Here is a 26650-nt window from a genome sequence, read left to right on the forward strand (position 1 = left end):
AAGAGGTGACATTTTAAAGGACAGTTCACATTTCATTTAGTAGTACTTCTTGCACAGACTTAGTGAACAGTCTTGAAGACAGAAAAGAGAGGAAGAGAAGAAATGGTGGAAGAAGTGATACATAGAGAAGGCATTAGAGCAAAACATTTCTTTAAAAAGGAAGCTGCATTGGGTCAGTAATGAAAAGTAATCTGTTACTTTCATACTAGTGGAGGTGAAAGAATAGGTGCAGTGATGAGAGCATAGTGCTTCCTGTCTTCCAAATTGTTCTAAAACAGGGAGCTAGAGTCCTGTATCACTTACTATAAGCGCTTTTTTCCCTCTCGTTTTATTCCATCATCTTTTACCTATCACCTACTGGAGTTATTCCCAGTTGAAGGAAAACCTTCAGAGTGTAACCAAAGGGCCACAGAGTAATGTGTCATTTCTGAACCATACAGATTGAGTGGGTTTTCATTAACATGGAGATTAAGAGTTCCTGAATATAATACAGTGTGTTTTGGGAATTACAGCAAGATTAGTAAAAGAAATTCTGCCTGACAGGTGTTTTCTTCCCCACTGGCCTTGGCAACAGATTCTACACTACACGTATATTTTTTTAAAGATTTTGTTTGTTTAGTTGTATTTGTCACTGTTCTTTGTGCTTTGCTAAGAGCCCCATGCAAATAAGGAAACTGCAGTTCAGAGAGCAAAGCTAGTGGTTCTGTTTAGATTTGAACCCAGGCAGTGGAGGTGCTTGTTCTGGTGACTTTGACTTGTTGTAGGAACTGTGGTTAGTAAAATACGAGATATAAAATGGTCACTCCTCCTCCCCTAGCCTTTTAGCAAGGCCTTTTCATCTTGAGTTCTTCTTAATTGGTGTCTTCCATCATCATTTACTTCTGTTTTGTTCTCCCTCTCTGAGAAGGCTCCTGGATCCTGTATTCAGAGTAGTTTTGTGTTTGTGAAGCTTTGCCCATTTCCTGTTGCTGGCATGATATCCTGGCTGGGTATGGTATTCTTTGAGGGTTGCCGTGGAGAACTCTGTGCTGGCCTGATACTGGCAGTGATGTGCTTTTACATTTCTTTAAACTCTTCTCTGAAGTGTTGTTTCCTTGTCCTTGAAGGTCCGTAATATAACAGTAAGGAACTGAATGTATTTAATTCTGCATTTCATCTCCTTGGAATACAATGTTCTCATTAAATCTATAGATTATTTTTCTCTTTCAGAGAAGTTTTTTTTGTTTTGTTTTTTAATGACACTGAATATATTTTCAGTTACCTTAGCTGAGTTCCTTTTCTCAGGACACTAGTTACACTCATGTTAGAAGGTCTGAAGTCAGTGAATTCTTTTCTTTACCTTACTCTGTTGTGTCAGTATCTCATCTTTGAGTTCTTGTTGAATATTTGTTCTTTTTTTAGCCAGCTTTGAGGTTTGTTTTTGTTTGTTATGTTGTATTATATGCTGAGTTTTTTAAGTGCTTTTTTGGGGGAAGTGGGAAGGGAATGAGCACAACCTAAACTAAAGATTTAACGGCATACTTGTAAATCATTTGGAGGAGAAGGGTGTATGGAGAAGCTTCTAAGTTTATAGTAAGGCCTATTGAGTTATAAAATGCTGAGTGACCTTGGAAAATCTTGAGAGGGTAGGAATATACAGAAGTGACAGGTAAGTTTATGTGGATGTTTGTACTTAATGCCTTAAAGAATCATTTGTGCAGCTGTCTTTATTTTGTTGTCTTTGACAGATGTTGTCCAATGAATAAACAAGATTAGTGGAGTATATATCTAAAGCACAAGTAGAATACAGGTATAAGGACATATCAAATGAGCAGGAAAGTGTCTGCCAGTAAAAGCAGATGTTTTCTGGACATCGTCTATTCTTAGTTTTAGGTGCTCATGGTAATTTTTTTCTTTTCTTTTTTTTCCCATTACAGTGTTCACAACAATGTTTCAGCTCAGAGTAATGGTTCCCAACAGGTAAGAGAGTGTTAAGCTTCTAAAGCACTAGAACACTGTAGTTAATTATCAGTATGATAGACAGTAGTATTATTAACCCAGTTTTCATATTATTATAACCTCAGGAAAGTTTTATGCATTTTCTTTTTCTTATCTATAAAATGGCTCAACCATATGAGACCTGTTACTTTATTCCCTTAAGATGTTATAATAGAATAGGTTTTAATGTTATAATAAAACATTTTCTGACCCTGTAAATCCTGTAAAATGGAAAAAATACTAATGTTCAGTTAGATTATTATCTGTCCCAAAGGTGGTATATAACTTGCTTTTTTGTTGTTGTTGTTACTGATTATGTAAGAATTTTTATTTTTATTTATTTATTTTTCATTTATTTAGGTATATAACTTTCAAGCATTTGTTTATTGCTGTTTATTACTATCATTACTGTTCACTGTGTAGCTAGTATTCCATGTTAATATTCTACTTACCAGTGAAGAGATCTTTTAAAATTTGTGTCCAAAGGCTTGGGGTGTGAGGTCCACTGTGCCTGTGATTCCTTCTGTTCCCTCTGGTCCTGTGGTAGTGGAGGTCGAGAATCTTCCAAGGAGTCCTGGAACAGACCAGCACGACAAGAAATGGTTCGTTTATTCATTAAACCAAAATAAAATGTTGCTTGCCTAAGGGTGTTCTGAATCCCCAGCCATAATCTTAGGCTACTTGAAATATGATTGAAAGCAAATTATTCATATTTGTAAGCTGACAAAAAAAGCATGTTGATGAGCTATCATATTGGGATGAGTAAGGGATGCAGATGAAGCAGAGTGACATGTCAGTGAAGCCTGTGAGACGGCTCTCCTGACTGGTTAGTGTGAGCTCGGAGTGGCAGTGGTTTTCTGTTAAAAAAAGACTTTAGTGCTACTCGATAGGACCTTTTCCCAGATCCATAAGAATCATGTCTTCAGTCCACGTTATTCTACACAACGTGATGCTATTGCTTTGGCTGTGTTTTCTTTATTAAAGACTGGAGATAAAGCCAAAACAGAACCGTAATTATAGTCCAGTAAAACAAAGCATGAAATATTCCATGGGGAAGAGTTGGAGAAATAATCTTATGATGGGAAGATACTTCATTTGTCTAGAGTCCCAGGGTTTTTTTTTTTTTTTTGAGACTAATAGTGAGTGCACAGATATGGATACTTTGTGGCTTATGGGGTTAATCCATGAGGTTCATCCCTTCCTGAATGAATGTATGTGGCCTGGGGGGCTCCTTGGGGATTATTTGATTGAGTGGTCATGTTGGGCATCATCTGTTCAAGTTTTATGTCTGTTTATGAAATGAACTTTGATAATTGATAGGGTCTTTCTCTTTTTCTCTTGCTCTCAGTTTATGTAGTACCTGAAATCTAATGAGTTTCTGTTGGTGATCTCAAGGTTTGGGTCAGCTTTCTGTGCAACCAGCTCTTCCTTCATGGTGGTGGGTCAACAGTGGTTGGTGATTATTTTCAGTCTTTGCTATGTAATTGTTTTTTCACTGTTATTTTGGCTTAACTAACTGCAAGGTGCTTTGCTTTTGATGATTGGACATGTTTTTGCTTCAGTTCCAAATAACTTGATGAGTTTCTAAGATTAAGGGGATTTTTGCCCTTGTTTTCTCCCATTATCCTTCCCCCCCACCCCCTTTCTACTTGAGAATGTGGTTGGGGTACTTTGTGTGTGTGTGTCCACAAGGGCACACACTTAAAGGATAAACAGTGAGGCTTCTACATGTCAAATTTTAGTCTTTTTTTTTAAGCCATTAAAAACAATTTCTTCAGTTTCCTACTGAAAACGCAGCTCCAGTAAGAGGCTATGTTTTGTCTCCTTGTTACCGCCACGTCTTTGGCAAGGAAACATAGTACTGAGATTTCAACTAGAAAAGAGCTCATTTAATACATGCTTACATTTTATGTTAATACGAATGAGAGTCTGATTTGTTTGTGTCTGTATAATGTTTAAATCTTTAGCTTCTCAGTTTTAATTGGTACATATTTAAATCTGTTTAATTTGATTTGTTAGGCATTTACTCAGTTCCTTTGATGCAGCCTTTGAAAAGAGAATGCTGAGTCTATGAGTATTGAATTTCAAGAAAAAGGAGAAATTTGGAGCTGTATGTCCTTCTTTATGTAACTGTATTGTGACCACTTCTGTGGAAATGGAGCAGAGTGGTGGCCCTCAGGCCTCTGTGTGTGTCAGCAAGGCCTGGGACTAAGCATAGAGCTGGCCTGTCTTGGAGCTGATGGGTTCCCCAGCCTTAACTTAAGATGAATCTACATTTCCATTTCTATTTCTGCATGCCTTGATTCTAATACTTTCACATGAATGTAAAACAGTCCTCCTTTAGAAAGTGATGTTAATAAAATTTGGAAATGCTCCCTGGGTTTGGACGGTTGGGTGGAATAATGGACTATTCTATTTCTGGCAGATAACTTTTAACCAGTTTAATCTAATTGTACTCCTTGTTCAGTTCTGTATATCTTCTAAATGACACCATTATTTGAGTGAATGATTTGGTATGTCAGTATAGAATTACCCCATATTTAAACTATCTTTTGAGAATTTATGTATCTAAAATTCATTAACTATTTATAAACAAAACAATACTATGCAGAAAATCTTGCATATGTATGGGAGCACATAAACCTAATTTTCTAAATTTTTAGAGACCCTATATTGAGGGCTAGATCTGCTATTTCTGGGTTAGATCTGATGAACAGCTTGTATTGCAGTTGAAGGAAAGATGATAATTTTATTGTTTAAAAAAAAAACAAAAAAGACTTCCAAATTTGTCCTGAAAATCCTTTTAGCTAATTTATTTTCAGTTTCCTTAAGGAAGAAAGGTGAAGATGCATGCCTTAGTTGAATAGAATGTCTATTCTTAGACATTTTTATAATTGGGGTGATTTTTTCCCTTTGTAGTTACCTTAAATGTGTGCTGCCCTTTTGGCCATGCACAAAACTCTGGCAAATGTTTCCTTTCTCCGGGAGGACTCTGATCATTTCTAATCAGAAATTGCTGCTTTGCATGTTTCACTCTCTTCCTTTCATATGTTTGCTTATAGCACTTGTGATAAAAGGCACTAACACTTTGTTGGAGGGGCTTTTTCTCATCACATTATCTGTACCTGTTGAATTTAATTCACTGTAGAAGGAACAGTGTTTCTCCATTGTTAATTGGAAACATTGATGTCCAATTACATAGCCTCTGTGGGGGCAGATTTTTTTTTTTTTAATGTTCTTTCTGAATTTTGTTTCATGGACTTCAGTTTTATGCCACTTGATTTGTGAAATAACTTTTCACACTTGCCCTTTGCTGTATGTGGCTTTGTCCTTATGTAAAATTATCCTTTCAGATACTTGAATGAAGTAGATTGTAAGCGTTTTTTCTTCTCATTAGGACCTCAGGCAGCTTTTCTGCCTTTGATTTTGATAGCAGTATTGGGGACAGATACAGAGTGTCTTGCTCTCTGTGAAATTCCTTCTTCATTTAATTCACCTGACTCTGATTACTTGTACATATTTCCATATTGCCATTTTCCACTCCATGTGACTTTGTGGATTCCCCATCTGTTGTTCTTGGACGCCCTCGTTGCATGGCGTAGGTGCTGTGACTGCTCGCGGCAGCTTGCACGCCGGCCCCTCGGCCGCCGTTGTCACCCTCCGCCTCCCTCTCCTCCTGTGACTGACTGTGCTCCCCTCCCCCCCAACCATCCAGGCTCTCGGCTGCCGGTGATCGCTCTCAACGCGGTGGAAACCAGTGGGACGCGAGGGCCTTGTCCCCACCCCATCCTGCACCTAGAAACTGCCCTGCCTTTGTCCATGAGCACAGTGTGAAGAATGCAGGAGCCCAGCAGAACGCTCATTTCCCTGGCCCAGCAGCCATGACTGACATATGAGTGTTGAGCCTCTTGGGCACTGGGACTCTGTTGTGCAAGTTGACGGTATACATTTCTAGAGTTTATAGAGGATCAGTCACATTAAGAAAATTTGCGAGAAGATATTTTACACTGACTCACTCATTGGGTAGTGTTGTTTGTAATTGAAATCTTCTGTGAAAGGGAAAAGGATCTGAAGAAGCTAGATGCCATCAGTGATAGTGACAAATATTTTTGTGTTGCACAGGGTATTTTGGAAAGATTTTCTGTGATTTTAATATGTTAACACATCACTTAGAAGATGTTTCAGGAGAAGATTTGATTATGAATAAACTGCTCATTATCACCCCAGCTTCCATGCAGCACCAGTAGATGGAGGTGAGAAGAATCAGTCCCACTGAAAATGCACACAGAAGGGAGCATGTCCAGGCCGGGCGGATCAGCCTGTGGCGATACTTTATAGACTGCTCTTACACACTAGCTTTAATACTTCCGAAGCGACCCAAGTCTTAATTTCAGATGAGTGCCTGAGCTTCTTTTATTTAATTACTGTTTAAATTAAGTTTAAAACTTACTTTTTAATAAACACAAGTATTTTAAATTAGCAGAAGGTCTAGAAATCACTATAATGTGCCTCATGTAAAGAGAGTTGTCTGAATGGTTACTTTTGCATGATTAACTGATTAATCAATGGCGAGCTGAATGGTTTTATTACTACTGAATGGTTGTACAAATGGAACATGTATTTACTTTTGCCTTTTCACTTTCCTCTTTTATCTCATGCATCTGATAGATTTCCCGGGTTTGCAAACAGGCTCATAATCTGGCCTTGCACAACCTCTAAAATAAAATTCTGAAGCCAAAACTATATCACTTTTAATACTTAATGCATATCACTTTTAATCACTTTTTGCATATGTTATTATTTTTGGTCCTTTATGAACTTCAGAATGTAATCGTCTGTGGACTTTGGTTTACCTCAGAGAGGCAAATTAACTGGAAGAAATATATTTCTGATGTAACTGGAAATGATGTAAAGGGAAGCATTTCTTTTGTCTTTTTAGAGTTTAAAATTTTAAGTTTTTAAACATTTAAAACTATATTTATAGAGAGAGAGTCATTTTATAGTCTGCAAATTCATAGTACATCAAGATAATGAAGATTTAATTAAAAATAACATAACTTGTGTACCATTCTGCTCACCTCAGAGGTCAGTCTTACTGTCTGCTAGATGAAGGTTTCAGAGGGCCTTATATTAGTGGGTTCTTGGTTGCAAATATAATACAACTTGTCAGTAGAAGACATAAATAAGTGGAAGTAAGTAATATTTAGGGAATTTAATTTATAGGCAGATTTCAATCTGAATTTATTAAGTCATATATAAGTATTCTTTAATGTATCTACATATGAGCAGATACATACCTTAAATAGCTCAGCTGAAAACTCTGGAAGGCTATCATCATAGCATGCTTAAACATGGCCACTAATGTGTACCCCTCATGATTCTGCTAGACTTACATAGCTCAGACTCTTATTATCAGTGGTGATTATTTTTTTTAAGGGAATTTGAATCATAACATTTTAAGCACAGAAACTCTGATTTGTTCCATTTAAGAAAAGATTTCATGTGTATGAATATGATTAAAGCCTTCCTATTTTTATAATAGAAACCAGAAAGAGGGATAATATCAACACAGCTTTCTGGTCTCTTAGAAAGTCCTAAGGTTTGACTTCTCTCACTTTAAAATTAATCTTAAAGTCTGAACCCCTGATACAATGCCTCATATTCGTCTTACCCAGAATCTTAACTTGGGGAAGTACAGAAGGATTGTGATTGAAGAATAAACTCTTCTGTTTATAGTAAAAGTGGTCATTTCTGTACTTAGAATTTTAAGTTAATACTGTTACATTTAAGTAATAGAAGAGTCACATGGTTTTCCTTTGTTTGAAAGCATTGTTATAAAATAGCTCTTTGTATCAGTGGGAGGATCATAATTGTAAATTCCTGCTGATAGAGTCTGGGTTGGAGGGCTGACAGGGCAAACAGTTGGCAAAGGGTAGGGGAGTGAAGGGCTAAGGCTGAATGGTCGTAGAATCAAGCCTTTCTACTTCATACAAGTTCCTGTGCTCCAGGATCTCAGAGTGCAAGTGTTGGGAATATTTGCTGCTCGTATGTTCAAGATGGATATACAGATTGTTTCCAGAGGTATGAAGAGTTTATCAGTGGTTCATCCTAAATTAAATAAATTGTCGCCAACCTTTTTATACTCTGCATTTTATTCTAAAATGTCAGTGATCCTGCGTCGTTGATTGGGGACCTAATACACTCCAGAAGCACCTTACTTAGCTGTTTACTCTCCTTTTGATCAGAGGGATCCATCAGCCCAGAACACCAAGATCACCAAGATCATGTGATTCAACTTCAGGGCTTTGGCTAATTTTGCTTAACTAATTTTAACATCTTGAATTAAGTTGGTTTTGTGTCAGCTGCCTTTTTATAGAAACAGCAAAGATAGTGAAGCGACCTTTACACTTTGATGCATGAAAATACATGCACTTCTTAAGATCATTATTTCTTTTGATGGTAAAAGCACTTCTGAGGCATTTACCTATCTCTGAGTGTAATCTAACATTTCTGATCTTGATAGCGTGTAATCACAGATACACTTTTAGATGAATTTACAGAGAAGAATGAACTTTATCCTATTATATATGTCTGTATATTACAGAGAAAAACTTTATCCTATTATATATATATCTCTATTTTAAAAAAGCAGCCCGTGTACAAATATTGTAATATCAGTATAATTTAGATCATTTTTAAGTGGGGGTTCTTTTATTTAAAGTGTTGACCCGGAAGCTGTTGTTCATGACAACATTCATGACAGTTGTATCATTCTTTGCTGTTAAAATTGTTCAGGATGTAGAAGGTGCCATGTAAACATGTCAGGGTTATACAGCTTGTGTTTCTCCTGAATGGAAGACAGGGAGGCAGCTTATTTCATGGGATAAAACCATTAGCTGAGCCTTATTTATGGGAGATTCTCTTATTTACTAGATTTTTGCATATTTGTTGATTTGCTAGAAAATAATTTTGTTTAGTAACCTTGCTTTATAACTTTCATGTGTCTTGATATCCCGTGTTTCATCTTTCTGTCTTGCCAAACAGGAAAACAGATGAAAGGGTAAGGAATGGAGGGCTCTAGTGTTTGGGGTTTGAGGAGGAAGAAGAGTATTGTGAAAATGACTGGCTTTATAGGCATAAGAAGACACTTTGATCGCCTCTGCTTTGATCCCCTTCCTGTCCGTGTTCACAGCCGTAAACTGAGAGAAGTGGGAGGATGGTTGTCCTGCGTTAAGGCCGTGTGCTCTGATGGTGGAGTGGTCAGCGCTTGAACCACAGTGCTCTGTCCTGGTTGAAGCAGACTCTTTATTTGTAAATCATCATTAACTGCTTTGAAAAACCATTATGTTTTGTGTGCTGAGCTTTGAATATTGAGTTAGAAAATATCACATTACATTAATTATTTTATATCCTGATATATAGGACTTACATGAATTTGCAGAAATAAAATCATCTTGTGCCAATGACATTTAATCTCTTTACCCCCACATACTTCTTAATTTTAATATACATCATGCCACATCATCACTTATACCTTGCTTACAGAATTGCTGTGAATGCTTGCATGTGAGGTACTTTTATGTAAGGGACAGAATGTGAAGATATGCCTGTGGTGGGGAAGTCCCTCTCTCCATGTGCCTCTCTCTCATGCATAAAATGTGATTGGTCAGACCTTTTCTGGATGTTATGAATCATTTGAATTTAGGTATGGTGTTCTTCCTCAGCTTCTCCTTTTCAAGAACATATATCTTTCTCCTCCTTTCTTCATATAAATTAACTTTTACTTTAGTCACATGAAATCGTTGTGAGAATTCTGTTTGCTCAGCTGACATTTACCTCGATGGTAAAGATACTAGGGCACAGGCCTGTCGAAAATGTGTTTTTATATGACTTCACTTCTTGACCCCTGCTAATTTGTAACATACTAGCTCCTTTGAGCTCTTTGCGCTGGTGGGAAATCACAAGAGCCTCAGAGGAGGAGTGAAATTAGAGAAGAGAAAATTTCAAAAGAGATTGCGGAAAGGAAAGAAAAGTTTAATGATATATTTTATTATTTATGCCAAAGTAGAAAAATAAGTGTTCCTCTTTTTCCTGAAGAAATTGTTCTCATACACTTTTCGTTTTTAGAAGATTGCATAAGCCTCTGTTCTCCCAATAGCAGGCCATGGCCTTAAATCTGGGTGATGGTGCTTGAGTGAACTTTTTCCCTTTTTCTTCCTGACAGCTGGCCAGCATTTTGTTTACACTGGCATGGGAACAGATACCTGACTCAGTGAACAACACTCTCTAAGGAGTGTGACTGGAGCCTCCCTTGGTGGCGAAATAAACCCACACCTCCTCCTCTTGAAAACAGGTTCAGCAGCTGCAGAGCTCATTTCTTGTTGTCAAAGGAATTCTTGTTTGTTTGTCTTTAACTAATTTTAATATGTTAAAAACAAATGAGACATATACCAGAGTATGATTAGGATTTCTAAGAGGTTGCAGATTTCTTAATAAAGGCTTGATCTGCAGACAAAACTGATTATTGTTAATATATAATGGAAACTATTTAAATTATTAGGGATGGAACAAAAGAAAAGAATGAAAGGTGAGAAGATATAGGAAGACAGCTGCTACCTTGGTTTTTCTTGTGGAGCTAGTTAAGAGGGGTATCCAGAGAACTGTGGACACACCCAGCATGGAAGTACCATCAGAATCTATATTATTACACAGAAGGATTTCCTACAGCAAAGTTAGATTTGCAGCGCAGCCACTAGCTTCAGTGATTATTTAATTGCAGGCTTGCTAGTTTGGGCTTCCCTTGTGGCTCAACTAGTAAAGAATCTGCCTGCAGTGTGGGAGACCTGGGCTTGACCCCTGGGGTTGGGAAGATCCCCTGGAGAAGGGAAAGGCTACCCACTACAGTATTCTGACCTGGAGAATTCCATGGACTATACAGTTAAAACTGGACAAGGAACAACAGACTGGTTCCAAATAGGAAAAGGAGAAGAACGTCAAGAATGTATATTGTCACCCTGCTTATTTAACTTATATGCAGAGTACATTGTGAGAAACGCTGGGCTGGAGGAAACGCAAGCTGGAATCAAGATTACCGGGAGAAATATCAATAACCTCAGATATGCAGATGACACCACCCTTGTGGCAGAAAGTGAAGAGGAACTAAAGAGCCTCTTGATGAAAGTGAAAGAGGAGAGTGAAAATGTTGGCTTGAAGCTTAACATTCAGAAAACTAAGATCATGGCATCCGGTCCCATCACTTCATGGCAAATAGATGGGGAAACAGTGGAAACAGTGGCTGACTTTATTCTTCTGGGCTCCGAAATCACTGCAGATGGTGACTGCAGCCATGAAATTAAAAGACGCTTACTTCTTGGAAGGAAAGTTATAACCAACCTAGACAGCATATTAAAAAGCAGAGACATTACTTTGTCAACAAAGGTCCATCTAGTCAAGGCTATGGTTTTTCCAGTGGTCATGTATGGATGTGAGAGTTGGACTATAAAGAAAGCTGAGTGCCGAAGAATTGATGCTTTTGAACTGTGGTGTTGGAGAGGACTCTTAAGAGTCCCTTGGACTGCAAGGAGATCCAACCAGTCCATCCTAAAGGAGATCAGTCCTGGGTGTTCATTGGTAGGACTCATGTTGAAGCTACAACTCCAATGCTTTGTCCACCTGATGCAAAGAGCTGACTCATTGGAAAAGACCCTGATGCTGGGAAAGATTGAAGGCAGGAGGAGAAGGGGACGACAGAGGATGAGATGGCTGGATGGCATCACCGACTCAATGGACATGGATTTGGGTGGACTCCGGGAGTTCACCTGGTGAATGGTGGTATAATAAACCTATACCTCCTCCTCTTGAAAACAGGTTCAGCAGCTGCAGAGCTCATTTCTTGTTGTCAAAGGAATTCTTGTTTGTTTGTCCATCTTGGTGATGGACAGGGAGGCCTGGCGTGCTGCGGTTCATGGGGTCGCAAAGAGTCGGATGCGCTTGAGTGACTGAACTGATATGATATAGTCCATGGGGTCGCAAAATTGGACACCACTGAGCGACTTTCACTTCACTTCTGCTAGTTTGGAGATAAGGCCCATTTTTAACAACTTGTGTTAATTCTTTCTGGTTGGGGACGAACTTCTTCCAGCAGAGTCCCGGGAAGCCTTTAGAAAGACTTGGGAAGACTTAGTACCAGAGGGTTTGCAGATTGACTGTGTGGCTGAAATGCCAGTTATGTTGGAACAGTAGCAACAACCAGTGATTGAATGGGTTGGAAAGACATGGACTGTCAGTTGGAGGAGTTTGGATTTGGTGAAGAGACCTGGGGCCATCACTGCAAGGTTTTAAGTGAAAGATTTTGGGAATCTCGTATCACTGTCTCCTTTTCTGATTCACCTCAGCATTTGCTGAATATCTTCCAGAACACCTCCTCCTTTCTCTCTTCCTCACACAGTCACTTTGCATGATCCTTCCCCTAATGTACCTGTGCTGTTTAGTTGATTAGTTGTGCCCAACTCTTTTGCGACCCCATGGACTGTGTAGCCTGCCAGACTCCTCTGTCTATAGGATTTCCCAGGCAGGAATACTGGAGTGGGTTGCCATTCCCTTCTCCAGGGGATCTTCCCAACCCAGGGATCAAACCCACGACTCCTGCATTGGCAGGTGGATTCTTTACCACGGAGCCACCAGGGAAGTCCCCCACCCCCCGCCCCAATTGTACACGTCCGGCTAAATTCTGGGTCTGATCCTGGGTAAATCCAACTCTGTCCTCTGTGCATTTGGATGGGAGTTGTGAAATGCCATGTCATTAAATGGTCTCACTTTAAATGTTGGCTATTGAGCTCAAGTTTCAGCCCTTCAGTGCTGCTGAAGTCCTGTCACACTTCCTGAATCTGTCGATTTTCCCACCTGGCAGCAGTAATGTTTCCTCTTGCAAACCTCCACCATCTCCTTGCTTCTCATTCACTCCGTCTCAGGTCATGACCTTGCTTCCTGTTCACTGAGAAGATGAGCCATCAGAAGTGATCTGTACATCTTGCAGTCTGATGGTGGATTAGCGTCTCTGTGTCAGAGCATCTGTGCTCGGTCTGGCCTCCTGTGCCCGCATGGACTGGCCCCAGTGAGGCCCCGTGCTGTTGCACGTGCTCTCCTGGAGACGCTGCTCACACAGGCATGAGAAGCGCTGGCCTAGATCTCAGCACCTGTCATTGTCTTGGCTGCTCCTGTCTAGTCAGCCAGTAAGTTCTGCCAGTCCTGACTCTGTATCCAGAGTTTGCTTGTCACCATTTACTGCTCCTGCCCTGTTTCCATATAATTCGTCTTAACCTGGTCTCCCATCACCCTTGGCGCCGTCCTGTCTCATATTCCTCATTGATGGTACTTCAGACTGTGTCACGTTCTGCTTCTGCTCAGACCTTCCAGGGTCCTCATCTCAGACTGAAACCCAAAATCTACATGTTGATAAAAAAGTAATTTTTCCTACTCCTTGACTTTGCCCACCTTCCTCCAAAGACTTGGTCAGACGTACTCTTCATGTTCCATCTCTAGATTTCTGAACTTTACCTTTGCCTAGATATTCCTTCCTTGAATCTCCTGTGGTTCATTCTGATACCTTCAGGCTTCTTACCGGAGAACATTGCTGACCTCTGTAAAATAATAATGGGCCCCCAACCTTCTTGGCCTTTTGTGTCCCCATTACCTTGCTCATTTTTTTTCTCTTCGTTTCATCTTACATGTATGTTTTCTTTTTTTTCTTTATTTTGTGGGTATGTTTTCTTATTTGTCATCTTTATATCCTTTAATAGAATATCAGCTCTATCAAGAGAGAGTGTTTTGTGTATTCCTCCATCCCTGGAGAAGTCCTGGGCTCAGCACTCCATAAACGGTAATTAATGGTTTGTCACACTTGATGATGAAAGGATAGTCAAAATGTTGTCCCTGGCTTCAAGACGTTTACATTCTAGTTGTGGAGAAGAGCAGATTTACAAATAACAGATACGCGTGCAAAGTCATTTAGTAAGTGAAGTCATAGAAGGTAAATGAGGTTGAAACTGAAGAAGGCTTCCTAACATTTACGTCAGATTTTGAGGGACGTAGAGGCAGGAACACTGGGTGGATAAATCATTAGGGACGAAAGGACTGTAGCAAAAGAAAATTTTAAAGTAGCATAGGCAAGTTATGGGCTTCCCTGGTGGCTCAGACAGTCAAGAATCCGCCTGCAATGTGGGAGACCTGGGTTCCATCCCTGAGTTGGGGAAGATCTCCTGGAGACGAGAATGGCTACCCACTCCAATATTCTTGCCTGGAGAAGTCCATGGGCAGAGGAGCCTGGCAGGCTACAGTCCATGGGGTTGCAAAGCTTTGGACATGACTGAGCGACTTTCACTTTCTTTCAGGGAAAGTTACAGTCGAGGAGTGATGAATGGGGTTTGAGTAGTTAGTACAGAATTCATGAGGATGTTTAGTAATAATGACAAGTTGACATTTGAGTGCTTCTGTGCCTGGCCTCATTCTGGAGTTATGGCAGTTATCATTTACCCCAGCAAGTCACTGAATTCTAATACAAATCTAAGACGTTTAGGCCAGTGAAGAAACCAGGCATGATGAGAGTGTAACTTCTCCAAAGCCATGTTGCTCGTATAGGGTAAGGCTGAGCTTCAGACTCAGCTTAGTCGTAGGGCCCAGACTGGTGTCTGCTATGCTGACTTGCTCCATCACAGTGAAAAACTCTGTGAGGCCTGCACTTCTTTAGAAAGTGCACTCTGGAGGCCTTGTGAGGAGTTAATGTCAGTTGGTGGGAGATTGGGATAATTAAGTCATGCTGTATCCATACTATAATTGTTAAGAAATGAGGAAAATCTGCAGGAGCTGCTTATTGGAATGTGTCAGTGCTACATTGTTGAGTTAACAAACTCTAGTGAAGTGGCTCCTTGAGGTATGTCCCCACTTCTGTAAAAACCACCAAGCCATGTGTCTGTCTGTAAGGTGCACAGAAAATGCATCTGGATAGAGTGAATTTTCAGAGAGTGGGGTGAAGGAGACATGGGTTTTCTTAGCTAGCGTGTACTACTTTAAATAAGTAAATACGGATTAAAATGCCCTAAAGTGTCATGGGGAACAAGACAGATTGCTTCAGTGTGTTCAGGTAAGTGTCCGTGAAAAGGAAGGAGGTGGACAGGTGTGACAGTGCCCTTGTGTGTTCCTTTGTGCGTGTGGAAGAACGGATGTGTGCGGCAACATTGCCAGAAGCCTCAGAGTGAAAGTGCAACATCTCACTTGTGTTTACAGACTTAAGTGTATTCACAGAAGTGTTAGAGCCGTCACCACTTCTCAAATTCCAGAACGTTTTCATCCTCCTCCAAGGAAACCCTCACCTGTTAGCAGTTACTGCCCACTGTCTTCTCCCCCAGGCCTGCAGGCACTAATCTACTTCTGTCTCTGGATTTGCTCATTCTGGGCATTTCCTATAAATAGACACGTACAATATGTGACCTCTGGTGTCTGGCTTCTTTCACTTAGCACAGTGTTTCCAAGGCTCATCCATGTGGTAGCCTATATCGGTATTTGATTCCTTTCAACGGCTCAATAAATTCCCTTGTGTAGTATACAGCATTTTGTCCATCAGTTGGGGGACATTGGGTTTCTACTTTTTGGCAGCTGGGAACTTTAATGTACAGGTTTTTCTTTTTTTAATAAAACATGTATGTTCATTCCTTTCAGGCATGCATATACATAGGAGTGAAATTGCCCAGTCATATGGTAACTGTTTAATGTCTTGAACTGCCAAATTGTTTTCCAAAGCAGGTACACCAGTTTACGTGACATTTTCATCACAGCCGTCCCAGTTCTTGTGAGGGTGTTGTGTCTCCTTGTGACTTTGTTTTGCGTTTTCAGGAGGCTAATGATGTTGGAACTTTTGTAAACATACTGGCCATTTGCATATTTCTTTGAAGATGTGTCTATTCACATCCTTGCCCATTTTAAAAATTGGCTATAATAGTCTTATTTACCTATAGCTTCTGAAATTTTGTCTCCTTTTTTGTTTGTGGGTTTTTTTTTTTTAATTCCCCTGGAGGCAAATTTGTGTATTAAGTTTTTTCAAAGAACTGACATTTTGCTTGAATGTTCTGAGGCATTGTCTACGTTTGTCCCTACCTACGCGAGACAGTGGTAGGGTAGGGTACCCTAGGGTAGGGTAGGGTAGATGTGTAGAGTAAAAATAATGCACAGTGACATTTAGATTAAATAAGTCTTCAATATATGAACAACTCTTATACCAGGACAATTAGATGTTTCTCTGTTTTAGAGAGAATGAAAAGTTTTGTAGTTTACATCTACTGAAGATGGGATGCTCAGGGATGAATTACTGGTATACTATTACATTTAAAAAAATTCTCTTTGTTGAACCTTGCCTATTTGTAGATGGTAGTCCTGTCTATTTGTGAGTTGCAGTGGGACAGTTAAATTCATCTTTCTGGATGAAGGGCAGTAAGAATATTCTGTTTGAATGACATGTGTATTTCCCTTGAGAAGAGAGATTGCAGTGAGCCTGTTTGGGTGACTAGGGGTAAGCCCTGTAACAAGTTATCCAAAAATGACATAAGTCCTCACATGGTTTTTGCAGACAGGCTTCAGTCGGGAGAGGCGTTTTATCTGAAGTTACCTATTAAAATCTCAGTAACCCACACAGGCGTCCTTGAGATAAACCACAGCCTCTACTCAAAGGCAGGGGTGTGGTGGTGAGCGAGGAAAGATTGCTTAGAATCTTTGTGACTCAGATGTGTCAACCATAGTCTTACTAGAAGATGGGGGGTTGGGGAATGAATTCTGCTACCTTTTTGGCTTTGTTTTGAGACAAAGTTTGGAAAAGATTGAAAAAGAAAACGTTGTTGATATCACTCACAATGGATGTGCTTCTTTTAATCCCTCTCCCCTTGTTTACACATCCTGTCCCCTTAACCCCTCTTTTACCATGGAATGAAACGGTTGGGAGTCAGAGGGGATGTGTGGAGTGTTGTTTCTCTGTGACTCCTGACCTGGTGACGATGTGTTTACACTGTAGAAAGTTGACAGGCCTTGTTTTTTCTTGCCGTTTTCCTCCTCAGTGCTAACCATTTAAAGTTACACTATTTTATTTTGGACTGTTCTGTACTGTTTTGAGTGGCTCCTAAATGAACATTTGAGATTTCATGAGGATTTTCATTATCATTAAATTATAGTTTGTGTCTTGGTACACATAGAAGTTAGTAACTCAGTTATTCAGTGACTAGTTGTTGAGTACCTGCTGTATGCAGTCACTGGCCTGTATTTTAGAAAACAGTAGTGAGCAAGAAAGACATCACTTCCTACTCGCGACACCTACATTCTAGTGAAGGAGACTGATAGTAATTACACCAACAGATGAAGGTGCTGGGGTTTCAGTGGTAGTAGCTGCCGTGAGGAGAATAAGGCAGTGTCAGTGTGAGTCAGTGTAGGGGGGGGCGGCAGGCAGGCATTCGAGGAGACCCTTCAGTTGACAGGTAAGTGGTGTAAGGGTCAGCCATCCAGAAGAGGAGGAATAACTCGGGCAGAAGTAGCAGCTGGCACAGGGGCCTTTGAGTTGCCTTTTGAGGGTAGAAAGGAAAGTGGATGGAGCAAAAGTGAGGAAGACGCTGGTGTGATAAAGGTTCTGAGGGTGCTAGGCAGGGGACTGGGCAGGTGGGGCGTTGTATATCAGGGACAATATTCAATCAGTGGACATGAGTTTGAGTAAACTCAGGGAGTTGATGACGGACAGGGAAGCCTGGCGTGCTGCAGTCCATGGCGTCGCAAAGCATCGGACACGACTGAGCAACTGAACTGGACTGACTTTGGATTTTATTCCATGTACGCTGGGGAGCTTGTGGTGGATTTTAAGTAGGAGAGGGATGTGTTCTTTACATGCTCTTAACTTTTTATTTTTCTTTTTTCTTATTTTTGTGATACACTCTTTCAGAAGATGACTTTGTTGTAGGGGAATCTAAGGCAATGCTAGATTTTTTTCCTGACCAGCCAAGAGTTAATTTCCATAGATTTTGAGCCTTCCCATCCAAATTCTTTAGCAGGTATATTTTTTTAGAGTTGATAACATTATTTTCCGTGGTCCATGTACAAGGCGTTTACTACATACATCCAGAGAATCGCGTATAATGCCCTATTGTCAGCTAATACACACTATCCACATTCAGGTTTCCTCATTGTCCTCATACTGTCTTTCAGAGCAGCTGCTTTGGTCCAACTCAGGATTCTACATTAGTGTTGTGTTGATTCTTGATCGTCTTAATCTGCAGCAGTTCCTTGGCCTCTCTTTATGTTTCGTAGCATTAGCATTCCTAAGTAGTACAAAGTTACTGTTTCATATCATGTCCCTAATTTGGGTTTAACTGATTGCTAACTCACTATTCAAGCTAGGCACTTTTGGCAAGAACCTGTGACGTGTCTACACGTCTGCAGACACCGCGTGTCAGTGGTGCATCCCATCACGGGGTACTTGGCGCCTCTGTCCGTTACTGATGGTGTTACTTTATGTGGTTAGACTATGTCTTTGCACTAAGGGAGTTATCTTTCTTTGGTAATTGAAAAGTTATTAAATTCCTTGTGTAAGGTTATTTTCCTTTGTAATTGAAAAAATATCAGATACTTTGTGTAAATATTGTTTCCCAACAAACTTGTACCTAATGGTGAAAATGAGTTATTCCAGTTGTTAGAAATGGCAACCTGCTAACCATCATTCTAAACTAGTTAGTTGGTGCTCTACAGGAAGAACTTTTATCTCCCTACTTACACACGGATCAAAGGTACTCTTAGTTGGTTTTGACTGAGTTATCCATGAACGCTGTTATTCCTTCTTTAATTTTTACTGGAGTAGAGTTGCTTTACAGTGTTGTGTTAGGGTCTCCTGTGCAGTGGAGTGAATCGGCTGTGTGTATCTGTATGCTTCCTCTTTGTTGGATTTCCTTTCCATGTCGGTCACCACAGACCATTGAGTAGACTTCCTTGAATGTATACTAGGTTCTCATTAGTCATCCATTTTATAAACGCATGCCAAGTGGCTTCAGTCATGTCTGACTCTTTGTGACCCTGCGGACCGTAGCCCGCCAGGCTCCTCTGTGCATGGATTTTCCAGGCAAAAATACTGGAGTGGCTTGCTGTGCCCTCCTCCAGGGGCCCTTCCCCACCCAGGGACCGAACTGTGTCTCCTGCCTTGGCAGGTGAGTTCTTTACCACTAGCGCCACCCACTGTGTATGTGCCACTTCCTGTTATCCTTTTGTCCCAGGGATCTTCCCAACCCAGGGATTGAACCCAGGTCTCCTGCATTGCAGGCAGATTCTTTACCAGCCGAGCCACCAGGGAAGCCCGTGAATACTGGAGTGGGTAGCTTATCCCTTCTTCAGGGGGTCTTACCAACTCAGGAATTGAACCAGGGTCTCCTGCATTGCAGGCAGATTCTTTACCAACTGAGCTACCAAGGAAGTCCAGAGACCCATCCCACATTTGGCCAATGAGACCCTACACACTGCATCCTGTACCTCTTAACATGTCCTCCCACTTTTTAACCACTTTTTTATTTTTCAGCATAAGAGTTTCCTTATTCATCTTACACTTTCCTTGCCTTAGCCCTGAAATCAGCCATTTCTTTAAGAGCCCTGATTCCTTTAAGTTAAAATGGTGTTTAGGAGCCAAGATCTGGGTACTGCTTATGTTTTTTACTGCTATAAATGTCACTAACCTGTGGACAGTTAAAAAACTAATATGTAGGGCTCCCAGGTGGCTCAGTGGTAAAGAATCTGCTTGCCAGTGCTAGAGATGTGGGTTCAGCGCCTGGGTCGGGAAGATCCTCTGGAGAAGGAAAGGGCAACCAACTCCCGTATTTTTGCCTGGGAAGCTACAGTCTGTGGAGTTGCAAAGAGTCAGACACAACTTAGCAACTAAACAACAAACAACAAAATGTTGAAATCACAAATACATTCAGATACTCTTATTCCCAGTCTAGTACCTCAGGTTCTCTGCCACCCAAGTTCTTCACTTCCATCTCCCTTCTCTTCTGGTGAGAAACCTGACTTGGCATGGATATCTCCGGGTTCACCCAGTCATACTATAGATGCTACATAGTTTCAGAGTTGCTATATTCATATCTCCATCAGCAGCAGGCCTACTAAGTACACTTCAGTATTTCTTCACAGTTCTTCCTCCCCAGGCTAAGAGTAAATAGTTCCAAGTGTGATGCTTAAAGTTCACTTGGATTAATTCCTTTTTTTCCCTTCTCCAATTATGGCATTCTTTCTTGGTAAACACATTTTAATTTTTCTAGATGATGACATGTTCCCCTTCATTGCAGATGAAGTATATGTTTTTTTCTTACAGCTTTACTGATGTACTCTGACATACAGTAAAATTAATTTATGTAAAGGGTGAGATGGTTGGATGGCATCACTGACTCAATGGACATAAGTTTGGGTAAACTCCAGGAGTTGGTGATGGACAGGGAGGCCTGGCATGCTGCAGTCTATGGGGTTGCAAAGAGTCAGACACGACTGAGCAACTGAACTGAACTGAAAGTCTTTGATAAGTTTTGGCACTTACACACCTGTGACACCAACACTGTAATCAGAATTAATGATGGATATGTTCAGTGTAGTTTTAATTTAGATTTCTTTTTTTATGAGCATATTTTTATATGTTTACTAGTCTTTGCATATTTTTTTTGTGAATTGACTTTTTATCTCTGGTGTCCCTTTTTCTTTTCTATTTTTAACCAGTTTTTGATGAATATTAAGGATATTAACTTTGATGTGGGAAATGGCAACCCGCTTCAGTATTCTTGCCTGGAAAATTTCATGGTCAGAGGAGCCTGGCAGGCTACAGTCCATGGGGTTGCAAAGAGTCGAGCATGCGTGCTTGCACACACACACATGATATCAGTAACTAACTCATGTAATATTAATTGCAAGTACATTTTCAATTTGTCATTTGTCTTTTTATTTTGCTTTTAGTAAGTTTTAAATTTTTATATAAACAAATCTGTCTCTTTTTCTTCGGTAGTTTCTGGATTTTAATAGGAAAGTTTTCCCCCCTGCCACATTTTAGAATTCAGCCGTTTTTGTTTCTAGCACTTTTTTGCTTTCATTTTCTTAAAATGTATATTTGAATCTCAGATCCACTTAGAATTGCCTCATTACTAAGTGTGAATAATGAGTCTGTTTTATTCATTTCCAGATGGCTTTCCAATTATGTCAACACTAGTTTTTTAAAAATTCATTATAGTGCTAGGATAACTGGATATCCACATACAAAGGAATGAAATTGGACCCCTACCTCACGTCATATAGACAGTGAACTCCAAGTGGATCAGAAGCCTAAAGTTAATAGCTAGAACTATAAAAATCCTAGAGGAAAACATGGGACCAAATCTTTGTGACCGTGGACTCAGCAATGGTGTTTTAGATGTGATACCAAAAGCACATGTGACAAAACAAAAAATAGATAAATTGAAATTCATCAAACATGAAAACTTTCGTATCTCAAAGGATGTCATCAGGAAAGTGAAAAGCATCCTGTGGTACGGGAGAAAATATTTACAACTGTTCCTGAGTTCTGTGGGGTGACTTGGCTTTTTTCTCGGCTTTCCCTCCTCCTGGAGAGGGTTTGCCTTTCTTCAGTCTTTCTAATCAGTGAACACTTGTCCATCTGCTCCACCACCTGCAAACTGTTCTCTCCCCTCCCGTGCCCTTTTTTTGTTTGTTATGAGTGAATGTGATTTTATGACCTTACACTGTCATTTTCGAGTGGTTTTATGAGAAAGCAGGAGTGAATCTTGCATGTTCAGTGTGCAGCACGTAATCCCCATGAATGCCTTTTGAAAAGTTTATAGTCCTATCTCCTCTAATATTGCCCCTCTTTTGTTACCTCTTTTCCTCTCTAAAATGTCTATTAAATGTATGTTGCAACTTTCAGTCTATGTTCGTCTCTCTTTCCTGCTTCATATTTACCATGCCTTTTTATCTAGTGCCTTCTTGGTGGCTTTCTTCATTTTTATCTTTTAATTCAGTAATTCTTTAACTCTGTTTAGTCTGCTGTGTCCCGTCTATTGAATGTTGAATGACTCATTTAATTTCTCATTTCTCAGAATCTACTGTTCAAGTTTTATAAGCTCCTTCCTTGTTTTACCGATTCTGTCCTTGCTTTCTGTGTTTCAGCACATTTAATATACTTACTTTAAACCCTCTTTTAGATCGTGTTATCCTTTCAACTTCCTCAGCTATAACTGCTCCTACTTCTCGGGTCCCTCTGTTTGTCTGTCTCAGTATCACATTTCTTAACTTGCTTTGGAGGCTTTGTCTGTAAGCTCATAGACTTGCCTTGTTTTCTTTCAGTGTTGTGTTCCCCCCCCACCTCGCCCCCTTCTTTCCATGCTCACCCTCTCCTCTAAGGCACTTCTGAAATTGCCACAGCCTGACCCAAAGTACTGGAGTTTCAGTTTCAACATCAGTCCTTCCAGTGAACACCTAGGACTGATCTCCTTTAGGATGGACTGGTTGGATCTCCCTGCAGTCCAGGGAGTCTTCTCCTTGGAGTCTTCAAGTCTCCAAGAGTCTTCTCCAACACCACAGTTCAAAAGCATCAATTCTTCGGCGCTCAGCTTTCTTTATAGTCCAACTCTCACATCCATACATGACCACTGGAAAAACCATAGCCTTGACTAGACGGACTTTTGTTGACAAAGTAATGTCTCTGCTTTTCAATATGCTATCTAGGTTGGTCATAACTTTACTTCCAAGGAGTAAGCGCCTTTTAATTTCATGGCTGCAGTCACCATCTGCAGTGATTTTGGAGCCCAGAAAAATAAAGTCAGCCACTGTTTATGTCCTCAGCTCCGAAGAAGTCTTACAATAGGATCTTTCAGGGAAACTGCCTTCAGTCCTGAGTGAGCATACAGAGGTTTGATTGTCGTTTGCAAAGATACTTCTAATTCTTCCCTTTGTCGCAGGTAGGTACTTTCTGTTCATTTGAAACTGGATTAGAGCTTTTTCACCTCTGTTGCTGTCCAGAAGGTCCAGTTCCCTGACTCTGAGGTGAATCTGACTCTTGTTCTCGGCCTCCCAGGAGCTGTCACAGGTCTTTTGTTTCCTCCGAGGAGTTGGGTTTCTGACCCCAGTGCTTGTTTTCCCTCTCAGCTCCCTGAGTTCCTTCCGGCTCCAGCACCAGTTCACCACTGGGAGTTTATCACTGTTGCGTCTGGAAAGGACTGAATCCTCTGCTTTATTTGTGTGATTTTAATTACTGTGTTTACCTGTTTTTCCAAAGTCAACTCCTCTCTTCCCTTTCTAGCCCATCATTTGTACATACAAAGACTATCTTATTTTCAATAACTGAAGTATACTTTTAAGTTACAGAAAGTTCAGTTCTAATCTAAAAGGTTTCTCCTTTGCCCATACATACAGTAGTGGGGGTTTGTTCTTTTAATCTTCACATTCTCTCACTTTTGGTGGTGCGTGCTTTCAGGGTTGAGGAAGAGGAAAGAGAAAAGGAGCAGGGTCTCATGTGTGTGATGCTGCCGTGATCCAGCCAGTTGTTGTGGCATGAACATAACCACTGGCCTTGCCTGCCACACTTGAGTGTTTCCTCCGCGGCCCTCGCAGCACCCAGCCATCACTTCCCCGAAGAGGCAGTTTTCTTCCTACTCACTGTTTGCCACACTCTGTCTCCCGTATTGCTGGCTTTGGCTCTTGACTCTGCATACACTTCTTCCGCTTGGGTCATCTTACCCTGAGACACCTGTCTCATAGGTAGAGTTCCAGTGAATATGCTTCAAACTGGACTCACATGTGGCACAAGGGAAGCATACATTTTTTCTTTTCTCCTAAGTTTTTATTTTGGAAGTGCTCAAGCCCACAGAAAAGTTGAAAGAATAGTGAATGGAATAGTTATATGCCCTTCCCCCTAAATTTTCTACCGGTTAATATTTTGCCTATTTGCTGACACTGAGTTTTTCTAAACTGAAATAACTGAGGAGCACAACACAGACGTTACAGTACCATATCCATTAATACTTCTTTCTGCATGGTGGTAGTGTGGTCACTAAGGTGTGTCCAACTCTTGGGACTCCATGGACTATGGCCTGCAGACTCCTCTGCCATGGGATTTCTAGGCAAGAATCCTAGAGTGTGTTGCCATTTCCTTCTTCAAGGGATCTTCCCTGACCCAGGGATCACACCCACATCTCCTGCATTGGCAGGCGGATCCTTTACCTCTGAGCTTCAAGGGAAGCCCTTTATCTCCAACAATCAAGGATAATCTTATATGTAATGTATTTGTTACACAGAATTATTTTTTCCCTGCTGTGCTGGGTCTTTGTTGCAGCACATGGCCTTTCTCTAGTTACCATTTGCAGGTTCAAAAGTTGTGGCGATCTTCCCATAAGGGTGGTGTTATCTGCATATCTGAGGTTATTGATATTTCTCCCAGCAACCTTGATTCCAGCTTGTGCTTCTTCCAGCCCAGCGTTTCTCATGATGTACTCTGCATATAAGTTAAATAAGCATGGTGGCAATGTACAGCCTTGACGTACTCCTTTTCCTATTTGGAACCAGTCTGTTGTTCCATGTCCAGTTCTAACTGTTGCTTCCTGACCTGCATACAGGTTTCTCAAGAGGCAGGTCAGGTGGTCTGGTATTCCCATCTCTTTCAGAATTTTCCACAGTTTATTGTGATCCACACAAAGGCTTTGGCGTAGTCAGTAAAGCAGAAATAGATGTTTTTCTGGAACTCTCTTGCTTTTTTGATGATCCAGCAGATGTTGGCAATTTGATCTCTGGTTCCTCTGCCTTTTCTAAAACCAGCTTGAACATCTGGAAGTTCACAGTTCATGTATTGCTGAAGCCTGGCTTGGAGAATTTTAAGCATTACTTTACTAGCATGTGAGATGAGTGTAATTGTGTGGTAGTTTGAGCATTCTTTGGCATTGCCTTTCTTTGGGATTGGAATGAAAACTGACCTGTTCCAGTCCTGTGGCTACTGCTGAGATTTCCAAATTTGCTGGCATATTGAGTGCAGCACTTTCACAGCATCATCTTTCAGGATTTGAAATAGCTCAACTGGAATTCCATCACCTCCACTAGCTTTGTTCGTAGTGGTGCTTTCTAAGGCCCACTTGACTTCACATTCCAGGATGTCTGGCTCTAGGTGAGTGATCACACCATCGTGATTATCTGTGTTGTGAAGATCTTTTTTGTATAGTTCTTCTGTGGATTCTTGCCACCTCTTCTTAATATCTTCTGCTTCTATTAGTTCCCTACCATTTCTGTCCTTTATTGAGCCCATCTTTGCATAAGATGTTCCCTTGGTATCTCTTATTTTCTTGAAGAGATCTGTAGTCTTCCCATTCTATTGTCTTCCTCTGTTTCTTTGCATGGATCACTGAGGAAAGCTTTCTTATCTCTCCTTGCTATTCTTTGGAACTCTGCAAATGGGCATATCTTTCCTTTTCTCCTTTGCTTTTCACTTCCCTTTTCACAGCTATTTGTAAGGCCTCCTCAGACAGCCATTTTGCTTTTTTGAATTTCTTTTTCTTGGGGATGATTTTGATTCCTATACAATGTCACGAACCTCCATCCATAGTTCATCAGGCACTCTGTCTATCAGATCTAGTCCCTTAAATATATTTCTCACTTCCACTGTATAGTCATAAGGGATTTGATTTAGGGTCACACCTGAATGGTCTAGTCGTTTTCTCCACTTTCTTCCATTTCCATCTGAATTTGGCAATAAGGAGTTCATAATCTGAGCCACAGTCAGCTCCCGGTCTTATTTTTGCTGACTGTATAGAGCTTCTCCATCTTTGGCTGCAAAGAATATAATCAATCTGATTTTGGTGTCGACCATCTGGTGATGTCCATGTGTAGAGTCTTTTCTTGTGTTGTTGGAAGAGGGCATTTGCTATGACCAGTGCATTCTCTTGGCAGAGCTCTATTAACCTTTGCCCTGCTTCATTCTGTACTCGAAGGCCAAATTTGCCTGTTACTCCAGGTGTTTCTTGACTTCTTCCTTTTGCATTCCAGTTACCTATAATGAAAAGGACATCTTTTTTGGGTGTTAGTTCTAGAAGGTCTTGTAGGTCTTCATAGAACTGTGGTTCAACTTCAGCTTCTTCAGCGTTGCTGGTTGGGTCATAGTCTTAGATTGCTAAGCTTAGTGATCCCCTTTCCCTCTTGAAGTAAAATAGAATCCTCTGCTTTCACAGGTTCTTTCAGAGCCTCCATTTACTTCATGTGACTTTTTCTCTGCCCTGGTGTCCTGCCCTTGCAGAATGTCCCTTTGGATGTCTTATCTTTTCTTTTATGGTGTGGATAGTGCAATCTGCTCAGACTCTTTTTTAGTAAGATCTGCTCAAATCTTTGGAATGTGACATGTATTAAGTTTCCTAGGACTGCTGTTATAACTAGGTGACCACAGAATTTTCTCATGATTCTAGAAGCCAGAAGTTCAAGAGATGAAGGTGTAGGCTGGATGCTTCCTTCTGAGAATGGTGAGAAGATCTGTTCCACCCTCTTCCCTGTTTGCTGGTGGTTTGCTGGCGGATTGCAGAAGTACCACCTTGTCTCTGCCTTCATCATCACATGGCCTTCTTGGGTGTATATCTGTGTCCATACTTGTCCCTTTATA

General features: G+C 40.6%; 1 protein-coding gene across 8 annotated transcripts in view; it reads left to right on the forward strand.

The window, feature by feature from the left end:
• EPB41L5 (erythrocyte membrane protein band 4.1 like 5) overlaps positions 1-26650 on the forward strand; it is a 155654-nt gene that overhangs the window by 70273 nt on the left and 58731 nt on the right. For 7 of the 8 annotated variants that reach the window (XM_061135566.1, XM_061135569.1, XM_061135567.1 and 4 more), the window contains exons 15-16: positions 1917-1959; positions 2464-2579. In XM_061135566.1, coding sequence (XP_060991549.1) covers positions 1917-1959; positions 2464-2579 — 159 coding nt within the window. Of the gene's footprint in view, positions 1-1916; positions 1960-2463; positions 2580-5692; positions 8197-26650 lie in introns of those variants that run through there. The other variant, XM_061135573.1, reaches the window with a different exon arrangement.

The sequence above is a fragment of the Dama dama genome, chromosome 33 (assembly GCF_033118175.1).
Source record: "Dama dama isolate Ldn47 chromosome 33, ASM3311817v1, whole genome shotgun sequence".
Lineage (NCBI taxonomy): Eukaryota > Metazoa > Chordata > Mammalia > Artiodactyla > Cervidae > Dama > Dama dama.